Raw genomic sequence first — 19308 nt, 5'->3', positions numbered from 1 at the left:
CACAGCTACGCCAAAAATACTGGCTACCTCAAGTGAATTCAGCAAAATAATTTCAAAGTGCACAACGTGCAGAAAATACAATGCGAAAGTAGGTGATCAAAAAATGGCAGATTTGCCAGAAGATCGCCTAGCACCAAACCAACCACCATTTACAAATGTTGGAGTCGATTATTTTGGCCCCTTCCTAGTCAAAAGAGGAAGAAGCCTAGTCAAGAGGTATGGAGTAATCTTCACATGTTTAACAACCAGAGCTGTGCACATAGAGATCGCACATAGCTTTGACACTGATTCTTGTATCCAAGCCATACTCCGATTTACGGATAGAAGAGGACAAGTTAAATTCATGCGCTCAGACAATGGAACAAATTTTGTTGGAGCAGAAAGACAGCTAAGAGAAGCTATTAAAAAATTGGAACACAAAAAAATCAGCAACGCTATGATGCAAGAACAAATCAAATGGATTTTCAATACACCATCAGCTTCTCATCAAGGTGGAGTGTGGGAAAGACAAATCAGAAGCATAAGAAAGATCTTAAATTCAACACTAAACCAACAAACACTCGATGATGAAAACCTTCCTACAATGATGTGTAGAGTGGAATCAATACTCAATAACAGACCCCTTACAAAGACATCAGATGACCCAAATGATTTGGAACCACTCACAACCAATCACTTGTTGTTACTGAAGACAAAACGTGAAATATCACCCGAACTCGTTTCAGAAAATGAACCATACCCAAGATGACGCTGGAAACAAATTCAATACATGGCTGATTTGTTTTGGAAAAGATGGACAAAAGAGTATTTGCCAATACTTCAAGAACGTCAAAAATGGCTTGCACCAAGAAGAAATTTTGAACCAGGGGACGTTGTTTTAATTGTAGATAAAGCTACACCTCACAATTCCTGGGTAATGGGTTGAGTCATCAAGACAATGCCAGATGCCAAAGGCACAGTCAGAAGAGTTTGTGTGCAGACCAAAACCAGCACACTTGACAGACCTGTGAATAAACTGTGCCTGCTTCAAGAAACAGCCAATGATTGAAATATTAAATTTTTTAAAATGTTTGTTTGCAGTGTTATTGCTAATGATTTGAAAAGATAGTTAATATATAGTTAATATAAAAGTAATTGGCTCATATTGAAGTATAGTAATTGTCTCCGCTCCTGCATAGCCAATTAGGGGCCGAAATGTAAGAGCCAATCTTAGAAAGTTAAAGTTTTAAGTTAAACTCATATTAATGTTTGCTTAATTTGAATAGAATATAAATTTCTTTCATAGTCATAACTTATGGTATAGTCTTTCCCCCCTATAAGTTGGCAAGAGATAGAACCTTCTTATTGTAACTGAGAAACAGTGTGATAATAAGCTCAGTTGTTGTTTAGAACAGGTCCCAGTAAAGAGGGACTTGATAAAACCATTTTAAGTTTAGAAATGGGATAAGCATACAGTTTTCTGACTGTTTTGAAATGGTTCAGAAATTATAAGTGTTTACTAATGATTTTAGATGTAACAAGATTAAGCTTAGAACTAAATTTTTCTTATTATAATTTTTCTTTTTGTTTTTGCTATTTTAATTTTCCTTTTTGTGTGAACTGTTTTACTTTGAAACTTAACTAAACTTTTAAAAAACGAAGATATTTTGTCTGTGGAATCATTTCTGCGCGTCAGGCTTTTGTTGAATCCCATTTTTTTGAGTTAGAGCTGCAGAATTTTGGAAACTTTGGGAAAACGCAGCTACAACTAGAATTACCAACGCTTACGAAAAAACTTGTAAATCTGCTTGAACCTCTCCATTCTGCGTCTTTTGTCTTGTAAATGTGTCGATTAGCAAAAGCAGCAAGTAGCCTGCTATACCATTCCCCACCCACTGCCGCTGAAAGTGTAAAAACCTCTCCCAACTCAAGCCTTGTTTATCAGGGAGTGAAGTAGTACCTAGAGCTGTATAGGTTAAAAAAATATGTCTTTATTTGGAACACATGCATTTCACGTGTGTTCCGTGTCTACAAAGATCTATGTAAGTGTAGGATGACAGGAAATGCAAGAAATATTGAACACATACCTAAAAGACAAACTTTTTCCATGTTTTAGTACTAACAGCAAAATGTAGACATGAACTGCATAATGTGTGAAAACTGAAGTCCAAATATCAAATAAGCACTTTCACAAAAGGTATAAATATAACAGAACAAGTGCACTATTATTCAAGACTATAACCGAATAGTTATAGTGTTAAGGATGCTTCTGCTACACAAGCATTGTACTGTCTATACTTGAGCGCATACTTTAAATAAATCTGGAGGATTCCACCAGGTGACATTGGGAGGCATCATCATGGTGATAAAACAACATCTTGTGAGCTGAGGAACAAAGATATTAAAAATACAAATTCTTTGCATTCTGATGCTGTTGCAAAAGCGTAAAAAAAAAAAAAAAAAGATGGTAACAACGATACAAATGTTATGCGTGCCCTTTAAATACATCACTTCATTATGTTAGGGAATACACTTTTATTGCCTATGTGAGAAATGGATGAAGAAAAGCACATTCGCATGTCAGCATTTAAGCTTGATGATTTGCTTCACTGCAATCTGCAAACACAGATTGATCGTTTTGGGGCTGCAATGTGGCTTGCTGTCACATGTTGATAAAAATAACGATGCTGACATCATGTACCAAAACTTGACAACACACGGCACACATATTTTTGTTGGTTCTCCAACTCTTGCATGCATCGCATTAATACCCAACAACGTTTTCAGAGCATTCGTCAAAAAAGCGCTAGAAACATGTGGCAGCCATGATGCATGCGCATACGCTTTCTGAGTATGAAGTATAAACCAGCACTAGAAGTGCTTGCTGATCTTTCACATTCAAAAGAGGTGACTACCATAGTGAAGACAATCTTAAGAAATTGGTAGATGTTGGAGTATACAAAATTAGACTTTTGCATCTGTTTGAAATAGTGCATCCAGCCATTTGTAAACTTGTGCAGTAGACTTGCATTAATGGAAAAAAATTAACAAAATGTCACATTGGATTCATATACAATATTGTGCTGTTACATCAGAAATGAATTAAAAACAAAACAATTACAGAAAAGCTAACTTTCCTTTTGAAACAATGTCTGAACATGTTTTTCTTTAATGAAAAAGATTTTTTTTTTTTTTAAACTTTTTAAAGTGTTAGTTTCTTAAAAACGGGCAATGAAAATCACTGAACGAAGGTAACTACACAAAGTGTTTGGCACCTGATTTATATGCAATGTTTATAGCTGAGCTATATGGCAAGACTGAATCATTCCTTTCTTGAGTAACTTAGCAAATAAGTGTTAATGCTCTGCTCAATGCATAATAGTGGCTAACAGACAACAGCACTTATTGATTGAATATAGACAGCTGCCTGCACTGTGTACTGCAGTAGACTTAGAATGTACAGATAGAGTGGAGGCAGTTTCCCAGCTGACAATAAACTCCCTTTATATATCCAATTAACTCCAAAGCTTTCTAGAAAATACTGTCAAGGGACTGGGCACCCAGAAGTGTGGGTGATTTAAATGGAACTACACAATTACCAGGTGGTTTGGTATTTCCAGCATCAGGAGGGAAGAAAAAAGAACCTGTATGAGGAATTTGCCTGAGAAAATGAAAGACCTAAAGTACAAGTGTTAGACAAAACTGTGCAGCTGTTGGAAGGTTAGAAGAGATTAGAGTCAGGAGACTGGAAAATGTGTGCTTGGGAAAAGGGACTGTGTCAAGTTAGCCTCAAGTTAGGAGGCCATGCAACAAAGCATGAACTGTGATCACCACCACTGTATATTAACAAGACAATAGTAAATTCTCCCAGGTGTCTAGTTGCTTGTTTGTTGTTGAGAGCACAGGAAGTGTGTCTGCCAAAAGCATTGCAACAACTGAGAGGTTAGATGACCATGGTCTTGTCTGAAAATGGTTGTAAGTAGGGCGTGACTTGCAAAAGTCACAGTCTCACGGGACTTGCTTCCAAAGGTTGTAAGTATGACGTGACTTGACCGTCTCACAGAATGTGAAAGTGTCTCTCTGTCTCTCTTCAAAAGATCACGTCTCGTCGCAGGAAAAAAGTCTTGTCTCCTCCCAAGATTTTTTTTTTTTATAATAGAGAGATATCCAGAAGACAGCAAAATGCTATTATTGGTCATTTTAAAAAGTGTATGTTTCAACCACTACTCAGCAGACTTTGCTGAGGTGTGCTTTTCATTTAAGCTGTAGATCTACAACTGGATTAGGAAGTGCAGCTCAGCAAGCAAAGACAGTAGTTTTATTGCTCAGCATCTGGGCTGGAAGATGTTAGGATGTAGGTTCAAAGTGGAATAAGGTAAATCCTGTGTAGCACAAACTACTTAACATAAAAATTACACAATGGTTAAATTCTACCATATATATTAAGGTGGGTTTAGCACTGGTTGTTTTGGGATAACGTGGAAATAACAAATATTAAAATACTACATATTTAACAAGCCCATTAGCATTATATATAATGTGCTATAATGTGGGACAGGTCCTAGCAATGAAATGTCATGAGGAAACATTATAGCTCCTTGTGCAAATCATACTAATGATTATCTAAATAAATTACCTCTCTTTTTTATTGATGAACTTGTACATCAATATAAAACTGTTCTAAACCATATCTAGATAATATATTTTCTTACCTTTTTCCTTCCAAAAAGCAACAGTTCTCTGAATCGTTCAGTTTCCTTGCCGGCATTCTCAGGGAGACTTAAAAATGTGTCAGTGAGAAGAGAAAGTTGCCCAGAGCATGAGTCATCCTCTACATGGTCCAAGGGCTCATTGTTGAAGTCAATAAGGTTAGCTTCATTTGGAGACTTCCCAGGCAGCCAAACAGATTTATGTTCACGAAGTAGCAGGTCTGCAATATCTGTCCCAACAACAGTCTGCAAAAACAAAGTTAATTTAAATTTGGATGAGGAAAATTGTGTTGCCACTTAAAACTAAAACACTGCTTATCAGATGACTTCTTTCCTTTATATAACATTATGTCAAAATGAATTCACTGCTAAAAGGAACTGCTTCCATGTTGCAGCTTAATCTCCCTTCTCCTTTGAAGGCAAAAAAAAACAAAAAAAAAACTGTACACTACTGCAATAGACACATTCCTACCAAGAAATGCAACCACACTAGCTATGATTTTGCCTTATAGTTTTCAGGTATTTTGAAAATTCATTGACAATGCCACCACCTATGAAGTAGGTTACTTTTGCATTCTGTTAATTTAAAAAAAATACGTAGCTTTTAACAAGATAAAAAAGTGAAAAAAATTATTTGCATTTAAATTTTAATTTCACTTGAACTGAAAGGGATAATGTCTGATATTGCTAATACTGTACTTTAAAATGCTGTTAAGAGGACAACATTAATCTATTGTAGGCAGTGTTTAGCAGTGGGCCAAACATTGCCAACGGAAATTCAGTTGCCAACTGGTTGATGTGTCACATCATTCTTGCGAGTTAAATTGGAAGAAATGCTGAGTGTTCTGTGTTTATGCTGCATGAGAGATAATTAAAATAAAAAATTGCTTTTTCTTTCTCCCAAAAAGGAGCAACGTTAGCGGAGTGTTTGGAAAAGTTACTTGTATTTAAAACTAGTGTCAGCATGGCGAGACGAGTCACTACCGAAAGAGCAGAAAGTAGTTGCTAAAACTGGCAAGTCCATTAGTAAATAACTGGTGTAACTGGTGTTGTTACGGCATATAGCACTCATACATTAAAGAATTAGCAATACTAGAACACAATGGCACATATCTTCATTTCTTAAGCATTTATTTTAGGTACAGGTAGGAATCTGGTTTGAAAACAGTAAAAAGAGAGTACGCAGACAAGCATCGAGTGAGCGCCGATCAGGTGCAAGCAGTGGTAAAAACAGACAATTAAATAAGTAAATAAGCAGTAGCCAATTTTCAGTAAGTAAGTTTTCTTAGTAAGAAGGAAGTAGAAAGTAAAATATTTTACTTGATAGAACATTTCGTAGCAATCAGGAAAGTTAGCACAATTAAGAAAGAGACTGCATAAGGGCTCATTAGTATGAAGGAGTACAAACAGGGTAAATGAAAAGCTACAACGTAAGGAAGCAAAAAAAAGGGATGCAAAGTTAGGAAAGCAGACATGGAAAAGTAAAGTTTAATAACTTCAAAGAAAGGCGCACAGCAAGCATCTGAAGAGAGTATTACAGGAGCTCAAGGGAGCAGAAGGTATAAAATAACTAGTAGTTTGTTAATCTATTAATTTTAATCATTTAAGTTAAATCTTATAAATGTAATAAAAAAGGGTTAAACAGTTTAGAAATTCATGCAAAGCATGCACGCTGTCTGGGGGTATCAACTGAAGAATTGGAAGATTCAAACTGTTTTCAGGTCTTTTAGGAGCTAGATGGTGCCTCCAAAAACTGTGAGGTGGTAGGCAGGCTTGAGGCAGGCCACCACCAAAACAGGCCACAGGAAGAGACAGGTTGTGATAGTGGCAGACTCAATCATTAGGTGGATTAAAGCAGTGGTCCCCAACCTTTTTGACAGCAAGGACCACTTTATTAGATTCAAATTTTTCCACGGACCGGTCGGAGGGGTTGGTTGGGGGGGGGGGATCCGGGGGGCAGGCAGTTTTATACACAGTTTACATAACATTTCTATTATTATTAAAGTTATTAAGCAGTTCGCATACGTTTGCAATCTGAGATTTTTCTTCTTTTTTTGCATATAACAAAGACATACGCTTTACATTTTCCAATCCAACAGATTGCACATCACAAACATTAACACTGCTATCTTTTTTTCGTGTCTGCCGTTTCTATAGGAGGGTGACAATGAGTTAAATTCCAATGGATGTTTTTCAAATGTTGACAAGTAATAAGCAAAAGGAATCACTGAAAACCACAGACAACAAAAACAGCAAAAAAAAAAAAAAAACAGTACGAGGAAAGTTCGAAGAAAGAGATTTTTTTACAATGTTTCTGTTTGGGGATCGTTGTGCAAACGTGCACAACTGAGCATGCGACCACAGATCTAACTGCTCTGTGGTGATTCATTCAAGCATTTCAAGGTCACTTCGTTGTAATGAAAGCATCTGTTGAATGTACTTCGTAGTAACGTGATTTCTATAGACTCATGTCATATGGGGAAACTGTCGGGACCATAAAAATTCTTTGTTGTAATAGTCTCTCACCTCGGCCTCTCTCCTCTCTCTGCACCGCTGCAAAGCCCCGCCCGCCAAGCGTTCTGAAAAGTCTGAGTGAGTCGCCATTGCCGGCAGTTCTCTCGCGGCTCGGCTGTCAGACGGCTGCGGACCGGTAGTGGGCCACGGACTGGGGGTTGAGGACCCCTGGATTAAAGCACAGGTTTGCTCTAAAGACAGAGTTTTGCACAGTATTTTGCCTTCTGGGAGCATAGGTAAGACACCTCCCTGAAAGGGTGGAATGGCTCTTGGATGGAGCAGAGGTGGATCAAGTTGTCAGTGTCCATGTTGGAACAAGCAACATACATAAAAACAGACTCAATTCTGCAATTCAAATTTGAAGTTTTATGTGCCTTGCTGAGAAGCAGAACCAACAAGGTAGTCTTCTCTGAAATTTTGCCTATGCAAACTGCCAGTCAAGGATAAGACTGAGGAGAACAGAAGGCTTAATGCATGGCCCAAATCTTGGTGTAAGATAGAAGGGTATATATAGGTTTATGGGGCATTGGGACTACTTTTGGAACACATGGGATCTGTTCTGCCATGATGGGTTACATTTGAACTAGAGGGGCACCAATGTGTTAGGGAGGCGTATGAGTAGCTTAGTTGAGGATTGTTTAAACTGGAGGTGGGGAGAAGTTTAGGACAGGCCAGGTTAGAATGGTACATGAAAAAATACTGTAAAAACAAATAAACCAAATGCATAGTAATGCAAATTCTAAAAAAAAAAAAAAAAAAGTGCAAAAGTAAACTAAGTAACAAGTTAAAAATAGATTGCCTAAATGCTAGGCATATCAGAAATAAAACAAGTGAGCTGAAGTTTTTAGGAAGGATAGGTAAAACAGAAAAGGAGGGGGTTGCAGCTTATGTAAAACAGAAATTAAATGCATATCTTCTTCAGTTGGATAATGAGCAACAAAGTTAGGATGTCCGGATTTGTCTAAAAAAAGCATTAGGGAAAGATGCCTTATTTTACAAGCGTGCCATAGACACAAAATGCAGACAGTAATTTCAATATGCACCTTTTTTAAAAGTATTAAAAAGGCACGTTTTGAGGGGTAGATTACAATCTTGGGGGACTTTAACTACCCTAATATTAACTGTGCTTACCTTGCAAATAGAAAAGTGCAACTGCACGAGTTTTTAGATGTACTTTGTGACTGAACACGTTAAAGCACCAACGTGGGGGAAAACCTGTCTAGATATAGTATTTTGTTAAAAAAAAAAAAAATACATGATTTAATTTAAGGTGTCAAGGTGATTGAATTTAAGGTGTAGAGGTGATTGAATCTATAGGGTCAAGTGACCATAATATAATACAGCTCTCCGTATTTTATTAGAGCATGAATGCAAAGACTAAAACTGTTAAGTTTAACTTTGGTGGGTTAAAATTTAAATAGATACAGCAAAGTCTAAAAAAGGACAAACTGTGCTTAGAAACAGTTGAGGAGCAGTGAAACAGGTTTAAAAATGTTTTACATATAATGCAGGCCAGGTACATCCCAAAATTTGGAACAAGTGGGAAATTTAAAAAAAAATAAGTTGAAAAAGAAGTTGCAAATGAAAAAAACAACTACATAAGGCAGATAAGTCCGACAACTCCAATGAAAATCATAGGGTGTATGAGAACAACCATTAACAGGTATATTAGGGAAAAGGCAGGTAAAGAAAGATAGCACATTTAAAATGAATTGACGATTCTTGAATGTAAAAATCTTGCAATATATGATGCCAATTTTGAGAAATTACATTTAAAATAATAAGTTTATATACTTTGTAAATGCTGAAGAAGAAGGACTGACATCTCAACTGGGGTAGGGGATGATTCCCTACACTGCTGGGAGGCCATAATGGAAGGACCACGACTGCAGGTGCAACCAAGCCCAGAGGATCCTTAATTCCTATGATAGATGCAATGAACAAATAACGGATGGACTGTAGAAGGTTTTTGATATTATGAACAATTCCTCCCTCAGCAGTATTCCCCTGCTTTGCTTACCCACAGGGTTGCCTAGAAATTGTAGTGCGTGCCAAAAGGGGATGCTGCAGGAAGACAGCCTTCCTGCTTCATGTGGCTTCTGTGTGGCACAGAAGTGCTTTTGGCAGGCAATACTGTAGCGCTGGAAGTAATAACAGAAGCTGCTCTAATTCATCCAAGAGAGTCGAAGTCAGAAGGTAGAGGACAACACTGCAAAATTTTGATCTCACTTAGTAATCAAACGATAACGTCCTTTGATGAATTAATACCTGTTACTTAGAAGTCTGCTTAAAACATAAAATAATGCAAGGATGTATTTCAAAGAAAATGTTTTAATTATGCATTATACATGTTAAGAAAATTATTATACATTATTGCTTAGGAATAGTATTATATCAGTTTGCTTAGGAGTCAGTTGCTTTAGCAGTAAGTTTACAGTTGGGCCAGAAACCAAGAACATTCTTTCTAGTAGTATGTATGAATTTTGCATCATGTTTCATGTGTTATGAATACACAGAACAACCACATCCATTTCTTTTGCATGTCCTCTTATGCAAAAGTGGCAATTAGCCTCAATCCAAAACTGTTAACTATATGGATAGATTGGAAAAGTTTGGACTGTGTTTTACCACTCCCTTCACTTGACAGTCTTCATTCATGTAGTGGTAAGATATACTAATATAATTCTTAGTTGTTAGCACAAAACATACATCATATATTCATGTATGCTAGCTTATTGGCCTTGTCTAGCTGGGTTTAGCTCTTTAAACATAAATAAAATATATATATTTAAAAAAGAAATCAAGGCTTTTATGGGCAAAAACACTCAAACATGTAATTCAGCTCTTCTGAGGTTAATGCTTAATAAATTTAAATCACAAACTTTACACACAGCAAACAACACATAAATATGCAAACTCACATTGTACGCTGCACTTGACATAAAAAGCTGATATACATTGACAAGTGATACTGACCCCATTTTGACGGCACAGCAGTACTATAAACTCCCAAATGAGATTTGCTGAATCCCTATCAATTAGGCATTCGTTTCTTAGACACTCTACAGCTCTGTTTTGTGCAAATTTGATCACATCAACCTTGTGCGTTTCCCCTCTGGAAAAGGAAAAAAAAAAAAAAAAAAAAAAAAAAAAGAAAGAAAAAAAAGTTGTTCAGCAACAAAAGTAATAAAATCTGAAATGTTTGAGGGTAAAATGAGATGTCAGAAACCTAGCAATTAGCAATATTATTCACAATATCCAATATTATTTTTATAATAACTATAATGATTGATAATGCTCAATCTACAAACAAATAATATTATAAATTGAAGTTATGTATTTGAGAATGGCTGGTTATATCAAGTTCACTTACTTGACAAGAGGCCCTGGGAATGATAGCAAGTCTTGTTGTTCTTGTGTATTCTGAAGTATGACCTGGTAAAAAAAAATGTAAAACCATTAAAGCATAAGGTGTCAAACAAGTGGCAAGCACATTTATATTTCATCTAGAAATAAGCAGTAAGTAGAAACTATTTATAAAATTTAATTCCATCTAGGTTATTAGGTCTTAGACCAAATCCATGCAAATTACTAGAGATAAAATACTTTTCTTAAAATTTCAACTGAGTTTAATCTTTAAGTAACATTCTAACATCATTTTAATTTTTCCATTTTCAAAAGAACTTTTTTTTCTTTTTGAAGATCCTTGTTAACCCAGCCTCTTTAGAACCACAAACTTAAAACGTTTTTTTATATTGACACTAAAAATATTCTTCTTTACTGGATGCTGATCATGCTTTCAATACATTAGCAAACACTGATCATTCACGTTTAGTTTACATTGCAAGTATTATTCAGAAAATATATGCTAAACTGCTACTAAGAAAACACTTATAGAGATATCTAAAAACATCCTATAACTATCTGTACTGTCACAAATGTTTTGGGGTCCTTTTATGACATTAATCTGCATCCAGCCCGTTTGTGGCACTCCAACCACTGTAAAGTAAACTCAAACTGTTTCACTCCATTCAAACTAGTGTGGTGCTGAGGTGTCACCCATTGCATGGCTATGCTCTGGTCTACATTTGGGATCCTGAGGTGCTTCATCATGTGGTGGGTATGCTAACACACTGTATTAGTGCATGCTCCTAACCTCTCACTTCTATGCCCAATGAAGCTTTCTACTTAAGGCTTCCAATTACTATCTTGAAACTGCAATAGCAAAAGAGTAGAATAATATGAAATACACATATTTCTATTTTTAATCAATATTAAGTATGCATGCACTCTTTTCACTTATTTTAGTTTGCACATGTGCAGGGAAAGTAATAATACATTCTTAATTTTGCTTAATCTAACTCATTTTAACAGGGGGCTGGAGTTTTTCCTGGCAGTAGCCGGGCACTAGCTGGCTGCAGAATCTACCCACTCACACACGCATGTTTCAATTTAGTACTGCCAATCAACCTATCCTGTATGCAAAAGGAGAACTGCAGAGAAATTAATTGTAAGAAATATAAATTATTCACTACTGCACTTACAATGAAAAAAACAATAAGCAAGGAAATATTAATTATATATGGTTTTCAGCATTTCTGAAAGATAACATATATAGCATCAGATTGGAAACTTGAAGTAAAACTTTTTTTGCTTTTTTAATCCTCACTTTATCACTAGTCTTCAGGAGTGCTTTAAGCATTTTTCTCTTTAAGTACAGTGTATTACTGATAATGCTAGTTCTACTTCTCATTTAATTGTAAAAGATGTAATGCACAACTATAGAATGATTGAATTTTTGCTTTATGTTGAATGAAATGTTTGTTAAGAATGTGACACCATAAATTCCTATTGTTAATCCTAATTTACTACCAATTAACATGTGGTAGCACAGCTAACAATGTACTACTTTCATTATAGCATTCATCACAAAGTAGCTCTTTGAATAAACAATTTAAAAAGTAAAAATTGGGAAAGGAATTGCCCAGAGTACTAAAATACATTGGTCAATACAATTTATTTTTTTACAATTCAGGAAAAGAATAAAAAAAAACCCAAACATTTCTGACACAGCAGGAGTGCAGAAATAAGATGCCTAATTGAATTATATGCTACAATAAAACCATGAACTGGCTTTTGTATTTTGTGACTGGCTGGAAAGAAAACCAGCCACCAAAGAGGGTGACACAGGAGCAAGTTTAAAACACACTACAAAGCTACAGTGAACTTTTTGTTTATTATTACAAAGCATCGAAAATATAGGTGTAATTTTGCATTAAAAATTTGATTATATGTACACACACACACACACACTTATATTTATTATTTCTAAAATTGTTTTTTCTTTCTTAAATGCATACTTATTTATGGCTTGCAATCCAGTTTTAGCCAAGGATGTTGCTAATGGCATTTAGTCCAATGATTATAACAATTTAATTCAGTTTTCCAAGCTTAATTATTATAAAAATAAGGGACTAGGTGTTTACCTTAGGAACACTCGGCACAAAGTAGCAATGAAAATTATACAGGACAATTGTTACTCATAGCATCACCCTGATTCATACAAGGCCTGTTATCACTCACCAGTCTGTCTAACCAGAAAATATTTGCAAAAGTAACCATGGGTACACAAAGAAATCTAGCATTGATATTTGTAGAACACATACACCTCACAAACAGAATCAAGGACATGATTGAACCCAAGATGCTGGAACTGTAAGACAGAAGCTCTAATCAATGCACATTGTGTCACCAAGTATATAGTCAACTCTTCATCTGCCCATTTTTACAAAAATAAAATGGAACATAGTGTTTGTAGTTAGTCATCTTTTTAATTGTGAAACACTGTTGAATTACAAAAAAATAAATGCTAAAAAGAATGCAAATCAGCATTTGCATGCACCATTTAAAATATTAATTGCATAAAAGTAACTAAAATGTTAGCAAATTATGCACCATCATTTGTTGGTTGTCCTTCACAACACTGTAACACTTAACATTCTCAAACCTGCTTAATTACAATTCAGAGTCAATTCGGGCTCCAGCTTGTTCTGGCAGCAGCGTGCATATGGGAGAGAATGGCCTGTAAAGGTGCCAAGTCTATCACACACACCTGAGCTCAACAAAAGGGCTGTTTGGAATTGCCATAACTTAATATGCACATTTTTAATGATCAGCCTCTGAGATTATTGAACAATGAACTAGTGATATTTGTACATTATTTGTGGCAATGTACTTAAGCTCTTCTTGTCTGGCTGGTGAACATTTTTGAACAACATCTTTGAAAATTACTCCAACCACAATTAAAGTCAAATTTATGTCATGGGCAGACTGCTCAAATAAATAAAAACACAAAGAAATAAAATTCATTCTAGTAAGCCAGTTGATTGGTATAAAAGCCAATAATTTCAACTTGTATCTTTGGCTGTTTTTCTGAGCCATCTTCTGTGTGGTGTTTACACAGTTGGCCAATACCTGCACAGGTTTACTACTAAATATTTAGTTTTTGGCATAATAATGGTACATATTAGTAAATGGGCTGTAAGACGGAATATTCACCAAAAAAGATGCATACTTAAAATGACACAAGAAAACAAGACATAAAAAGCATTAACACTAGAATTACCAGAGCCTACGAAAAAACTCGTAGATCCATCCCACCTTAAATCGCTTCACACTTCTCCATCAGCGTCTTTTTTCCTGTAAATGTGTCGATAAACAACGAACAGCAAGCAGCCTGCTGTCACATCCCCCACTGGCACAAAGTTTTCTCAGCTCAAATCTGTTTACCTGCATGTCAGTAGCTTGGAGTTGTATAGAGTGGGAAGTCAAGCAAATGACACCTTTTATAAATACTATATCGTTATTTGGAACACATGCATTTCATGTGTGTTCCGTGTCTACAACGATCTATGTAAACACATCGTTAAAACAAACGTTTACCATGTTTTAGTAATAATTGACAAAATGTAGACATGAAGTATATAATATGTGAAGCCTGAATTCCAAATATCAAAGAAACACTTTCACAAAAGGTACAAATATAACAGAACAAATACGCTTTTATTCAAAAATATAACCTCAGAAGAACAACCCGCGTTTACCTGCGACACTAACACGCAATTGGTATGAGAGCTTCAGTGGCGCAATGGTATCAGCTGCTGACTTGTTATCAAAGTTTCGTAACATCCGGTGTAATTTATGATACTTGTAAAGGTTAGCTTTTTTTTTTCTATTCTGTTATTCTCTCAGCCGCATTCACTTTCCCAACTCCCCGCGCGCCACCATCACTCCCCAAAACCCCAAATTTGACACTGCTGTTTTCACATAGATGCGCTATAACAGAGGTACACTCGACTCATACCAATGATTCTACATCGGATCAAGAATGCACTTTTGCCATCGCTGTACTTTGTATATGTACATGGGAAGCTCTGCACTCGTGACTTTACGCTGTAGATCTGGCTCTTACATACAAAGGATAGTGCATGTGCCCAAAACATTAACATTTATATGTTACTTACATAAAAGCCATATCCGATGTAGAACCGTCGTCATGTAAGTAAATAACTCAAGGTAAATAACATTTGATTTACCTTTATTTATTTACTTCCTACAGCATAAAGTCTCGAGTGCAGAGCTTCCAATGTACATATACAAAGTACAGCGATGGCAAAAGTACATTCTTGATCCAATGTAGAACCCTCTTCATGTAAGTAAATAACTCAAGGTAAATAGGTAAATAATATTAGCTCTGGCTTTTATGTAAGTAACATATAAATGTTAATGATTTGGGCACATGCACCGTCCTTTGTATGTAAGAGCCAGATCTACAGCATAAAGTCACAAGTGAACTGCAGAGCTTCCTCTGTTTGATCGTCAAAGGCATGCTCACAAATTACATGTGCAATGTCACGAAAAATACCTGCTGACACTTTAGTTCACAAGCAATGCTAAGAGAATGCAGTTAGACTTTTCTTGGGCACATACACCACGCTAGTGTTTAGATCTGGAAGGTGTAGCGTTGGCGAAATAAATAACATGCAAGCTATAGCGCGTCTTTATGTGATCCAAATAAATAACATGCGAGCTATAGCGCATCTTTATGTGATCCAAATAAATAACATTTGAGCTATAGCGCGTCTTTATGTGAAAACAGCAGTGTCAGATGGGGGTGGGTGTAGGGTGGAATCGTGAACGCGACAGAGAATGAAACCGAATAAAAAAATAAAACAAAGCTAACCTTTACAAGTATCACACATTTACACCGGCTGTTACAGACTGACTGAGTGCATTTGTTCTGTTAAATATGGACCTTCTGTGAAAGTGTTTCTTTGATATTTGGACTTCAGGCTTCACACATTATAAACTTCATGTCTTTATTTTGTCAATTATTATTAAAACATGAAAAACGTTTCTGTTTTAACGATGTGTTTACATAGATCGTTGTAGACACGGAACACACATGAAATGTATGTGTTCCAAATAACGATATAGTATTTATAAATGGTGTCATTTTGCTTGACTTCTCACTCTATACAACTCCAAGCAACTGATACGCAGGTAAACAGATTTGTGCTGAGAAAACTGTGCAATGGTGGGGGATGTGATAGTAGACTGCTTGCTGCTTATCAACACATTTACAGGACAAAAGACGCTGATGGAGAAGTGTGAAACGATTTAAGGTGGGACAGATCTACGACTTTTTTCGTAGGCTCTGGTAATTCTAGTGTTAAGCAGAAGATTATTCCAACATGAATGGGCACCAAAAACTAATAATTCCAAGAATGCAATGTGGTGTACTTTGTAATACTATGCACCTTTTTTCACAATGAAACTACACACACACACAAGCATGTTGCAAACATAATCTATATATAAAAGGGAAAGAAATTCAGAATCATTCTAGCACCCATCAAGATGTTTAGTTTTAATTTAGACACCTTTTTTTTTTAAAATGTCACTCTTTAGAATAAATCATAAGACATACTTGTTACATTTTAATTAGTAGAGAGATTATTTAAGTGACCAAGCAGCACTACACTAATTTTCTTACCTCCATACTATAAATTTCCACTAAAGCTGGTTGGCCCTCTGAAGGAAGGTTGGGAAGAACTTTAAGCAGCTGACCTCCTGGACCAAAGCGTCCACACATGTGTGGGATGGAAAACTTCTCAGGGGTTGCAGGTCTTGGAGGTACTGAAAGAAAAATGTTAATCAAGTTTTCAACTTTCTTTCTATACTGTGGATTTAAACCAAACTGTAACCATGTGATTTGGTCATAATTAAACTACTGTCATGTGCTGATAGACTACCACCTAGTCCAGCTACAAACCCGAATTCCCAAATCTTCCTTGGTTTCAGAATATTACTGAATTTTAAATTAGAATTACATTATAATTTAAAGTGCAGTAGTGCTTTCCATTTACTGAAACCTGATCACATCATGCATGACTATTTATAAGTAAAGTGAGACATAAACCATAAAGGTTTACAGGGTCAACAATGTCAGGTGTACAGAGTAAACTAAATTCTTACTTACATGTTTTAATCAACATGCAAATTGTCACAACTCTCTGCCATTAATCTATCTTTTAAATTCTTTACATAAACAAAAGGATTTGCAAATGTTACATTTTGTATAGCTGCTACAAATTTTGAAAACAGCAATGTCTTTCAAATTACCACTGCCTGTAGTGGATTTTCCTCTGCATTTAAAACAGTTTTTTTTTATGGGTTGTGAAAAAACACCTAAAAGCCGTATGTTGAGACCTAATTTTACAAAAATCAAAAATGTTCACAAATGTCACATTTTTCTGCAGGCGCTACGAAGTCTGAACACTGCTGTTTTCTTTGGCTCAGATTTCTATATTTCTTGTGGTTCTATAAAAGTTAAATTTCTCTTTGGGAAAAAATCTATCAACCTAAGTGGCCTGCACTCTCGATTTTTTCTTCTTCTTTCGGCTGCTCCCGTTAAGGGTTGCCACAGCAATTGTTTTTAATAGATTTTAATCTCTGTTCAGGGTAATCTTTATTTACATCCCAAAAAAACATCTGCTCTAAACCTTAGGATTATCACTACTACCGCTTAAGATGAACAAAACCAGTTTGAGGTGAAATATATGATGCCAAAGGCACTGAAAAAAAGGTTTCCAGAATCAAGTCAAAAAACACCTTGATATGCTTTTACTGCTGAACACTCTATCAAGCAAACTGAAAACAATTATACTTTGGTCAGTTTTACCAAGTTAAAAAATCTCAACAATAAGAGACATAAAGCTGAGAAAGACGTATCTGCCATTTAATGGATCCTTTCTTCTGACTGCATTACGATATTCCTGTATACGTTTGACAAATGTTTTTGATATGTTCAATGTAGAAGAAGAAAAGATACACAGACTCTGATTTACACACATACAAGTTCAATTCGACACACATTTAAATGGGAAATTCAAGGGCAATACTAAAAGTGTCAAAGAACTGGGTGAAACATGACAATCTAATGAAAATACCATTAACAGACATTTTGACATGACATCAACTACAGTTAGGTCCATAAATATTTGGACAGAGACAACTTTTTTTCTAATTTTGGTTCTGTACATTACCACAATGAATTTTAAATGAAAACAACTCAGGTGCAGTTGAAGTGCAGACTTTCAGCTTTAATTCAGTGGGGTGAACAAAATGATTGCATAAAAATGTGAAGCAACTAAAGCATTTTTCTTTAACACAATCCCTTCATTTCAGGGGCTCAAAAGTAATTGGACAAATTAAATAACTGAAAATAAAATGTTCATTTCTAATACTTGGTTGAAAACCCTTTGCTGGCAATGACAGTCTTGAACTTATGGACATCACCAGATGCTGGGTTTCCTCCATTTTAATGCTCTGCCAGGCCTTTACTGCAGGGGCTTTCAGTTGCTGTTTGTTTGTGGGCCTTTCTGTCTGAAGTTTAGTCTTCAACAAATGAAATGCATGCTCAATTGGGTTAAGATCAGGTGACTGACTTGGCCATTCAAGAATTTTCCACTTCTTTGATTTAATAAACTCCTGGGTTGCTTTGGCTGTATGTTTTGGGTCATTGTCTATCTGTATCATGAAACACCGCCCAATCAATTTGACTGCATTTAGCTGGATTTGAGCAGACAGTATGTCTCTGAACACCTCAGAATTCATTCGACTGCTTCTGTTCTGTGTCACATCATCAATAAACACTAGTGTCCCAGTGCCACTGGCAGCCATGCACACCCAAGCCATCACACTGCCTCTACCGCGTTTTACAGATGATGTGGTATGCTTTGGATAATGAGCTGTTCCACACCTTCTCCATACTTTTTTCTTGCCATCATTCTGGTAGAGGTTGATCTTGGTTTCATCTGTCCAAAGAATGTTTTTCCAGAACTGTGCTGGCTTTTTTAGATGTTCTTTACCAAAGTCCAATCTAGCCTTTCTATTCTTGAGGCTTATGAGTGGCTTGCACCTTGCAGTGCACCCTCTGTATTTACTTTCATGCAGTCTTCTCTTTATGGTAGACTTGGATAGCGATACGCCTACCCCCTGGAGAGTGTTGTTCACTTGGTTGGCTGTTGTGAAGGGGTTTCTCTTCACCATGGAAATGATTCTGCGATCATCCACCACTGTTGACTTCCGTGGACGTCCAGGTCTTTTTGCGTTGCTGAGTTCACCAGTGCTTGCTTTCTTTCTCAGGATGTACCAAACTGTAGATTTTGCCACTCGTAATATTGTAGCAATTTCTCGGATGGGTTTTTTCTGTTTTCGCAGCTTAAGGATGGCTTCTTTCACCTGCATGGAGAGCTCCTTTGACCGCATGTTGTCTGTTCACAGCAAAATCTTCCACATGCAAGCACCACACCTCAAATCAACTCCAGGCCTTTTATCTGCTTAACTCTTTTAGGGCGGATGTCGACTTTTGTCGACAGGAGGGGTTGAAGGCGAATGTCGACAAAAGTCGACATCCAGGGATATGGGGCGACAATCAGCTGTTAATGGCGACAAATCTCACTGTCACGTCACAGGCATTCCCTCTGTGCTTGGAGGAATGCTAGACTCGTTGACTCGGCAACTAAACCTTGCGTGTGCGTGA

At 36.3% G+C, this 19308-nt stretch overlaps 1 protein-coding gene across 11 annotated transcripts in view; it reads right to left on the bottom strand.

The window, feature by feature from the left end:
• Positions 1-19308, bottom strand: part of sec16a (SEC16 homolog A, endoplasmic reticulum export factor) — a 257384-nt gene that overhangs the window by 129651 nt on the left and 108425 nt on the right. For all 11 annotated transcript variants that reach the window (XM_028810200.2, XM_028810204.2, XM_028810205.2 and 8 more), the window contains 4 exons: positions 16258-16400; positions 10576-10637; positions 10179-10317; positions 4692-4934 (listed from right to left, as the gene is read on the bottom strand). In XM_028810200.2, coding sequence (XP_028666033.1) covers positions 4692-4934; positions 10179-10317; positions 10576-10637; positions 16258-16400 — 587 coding nt within the window. The remainder of the gene's footprint in view (positions 1-4691; positions 4935-10178; positions 10318-10575; positions 10638-16257; positions 16401-19308) is intronic.

This window comes from Erpetoichthys calabaricus, chromosome 9 (assembly GCF_900747795.2).
Source record: "Erpetoichthys calabaricus chromosome 9, fErpCal1.3, whole genome shotgun sequence".
Lineage (NCBI taxonomy): Eukaryota > Metazoa > Chordata > Cladistia > Polypteriformes > Polypteridae > Erpetoichthys > Erpetoichthys calabaricus.
Note: the sequence above shows the minus strand (reverse complement) of the source record. Positions and strands in the feature narration are given on the sequence as shown.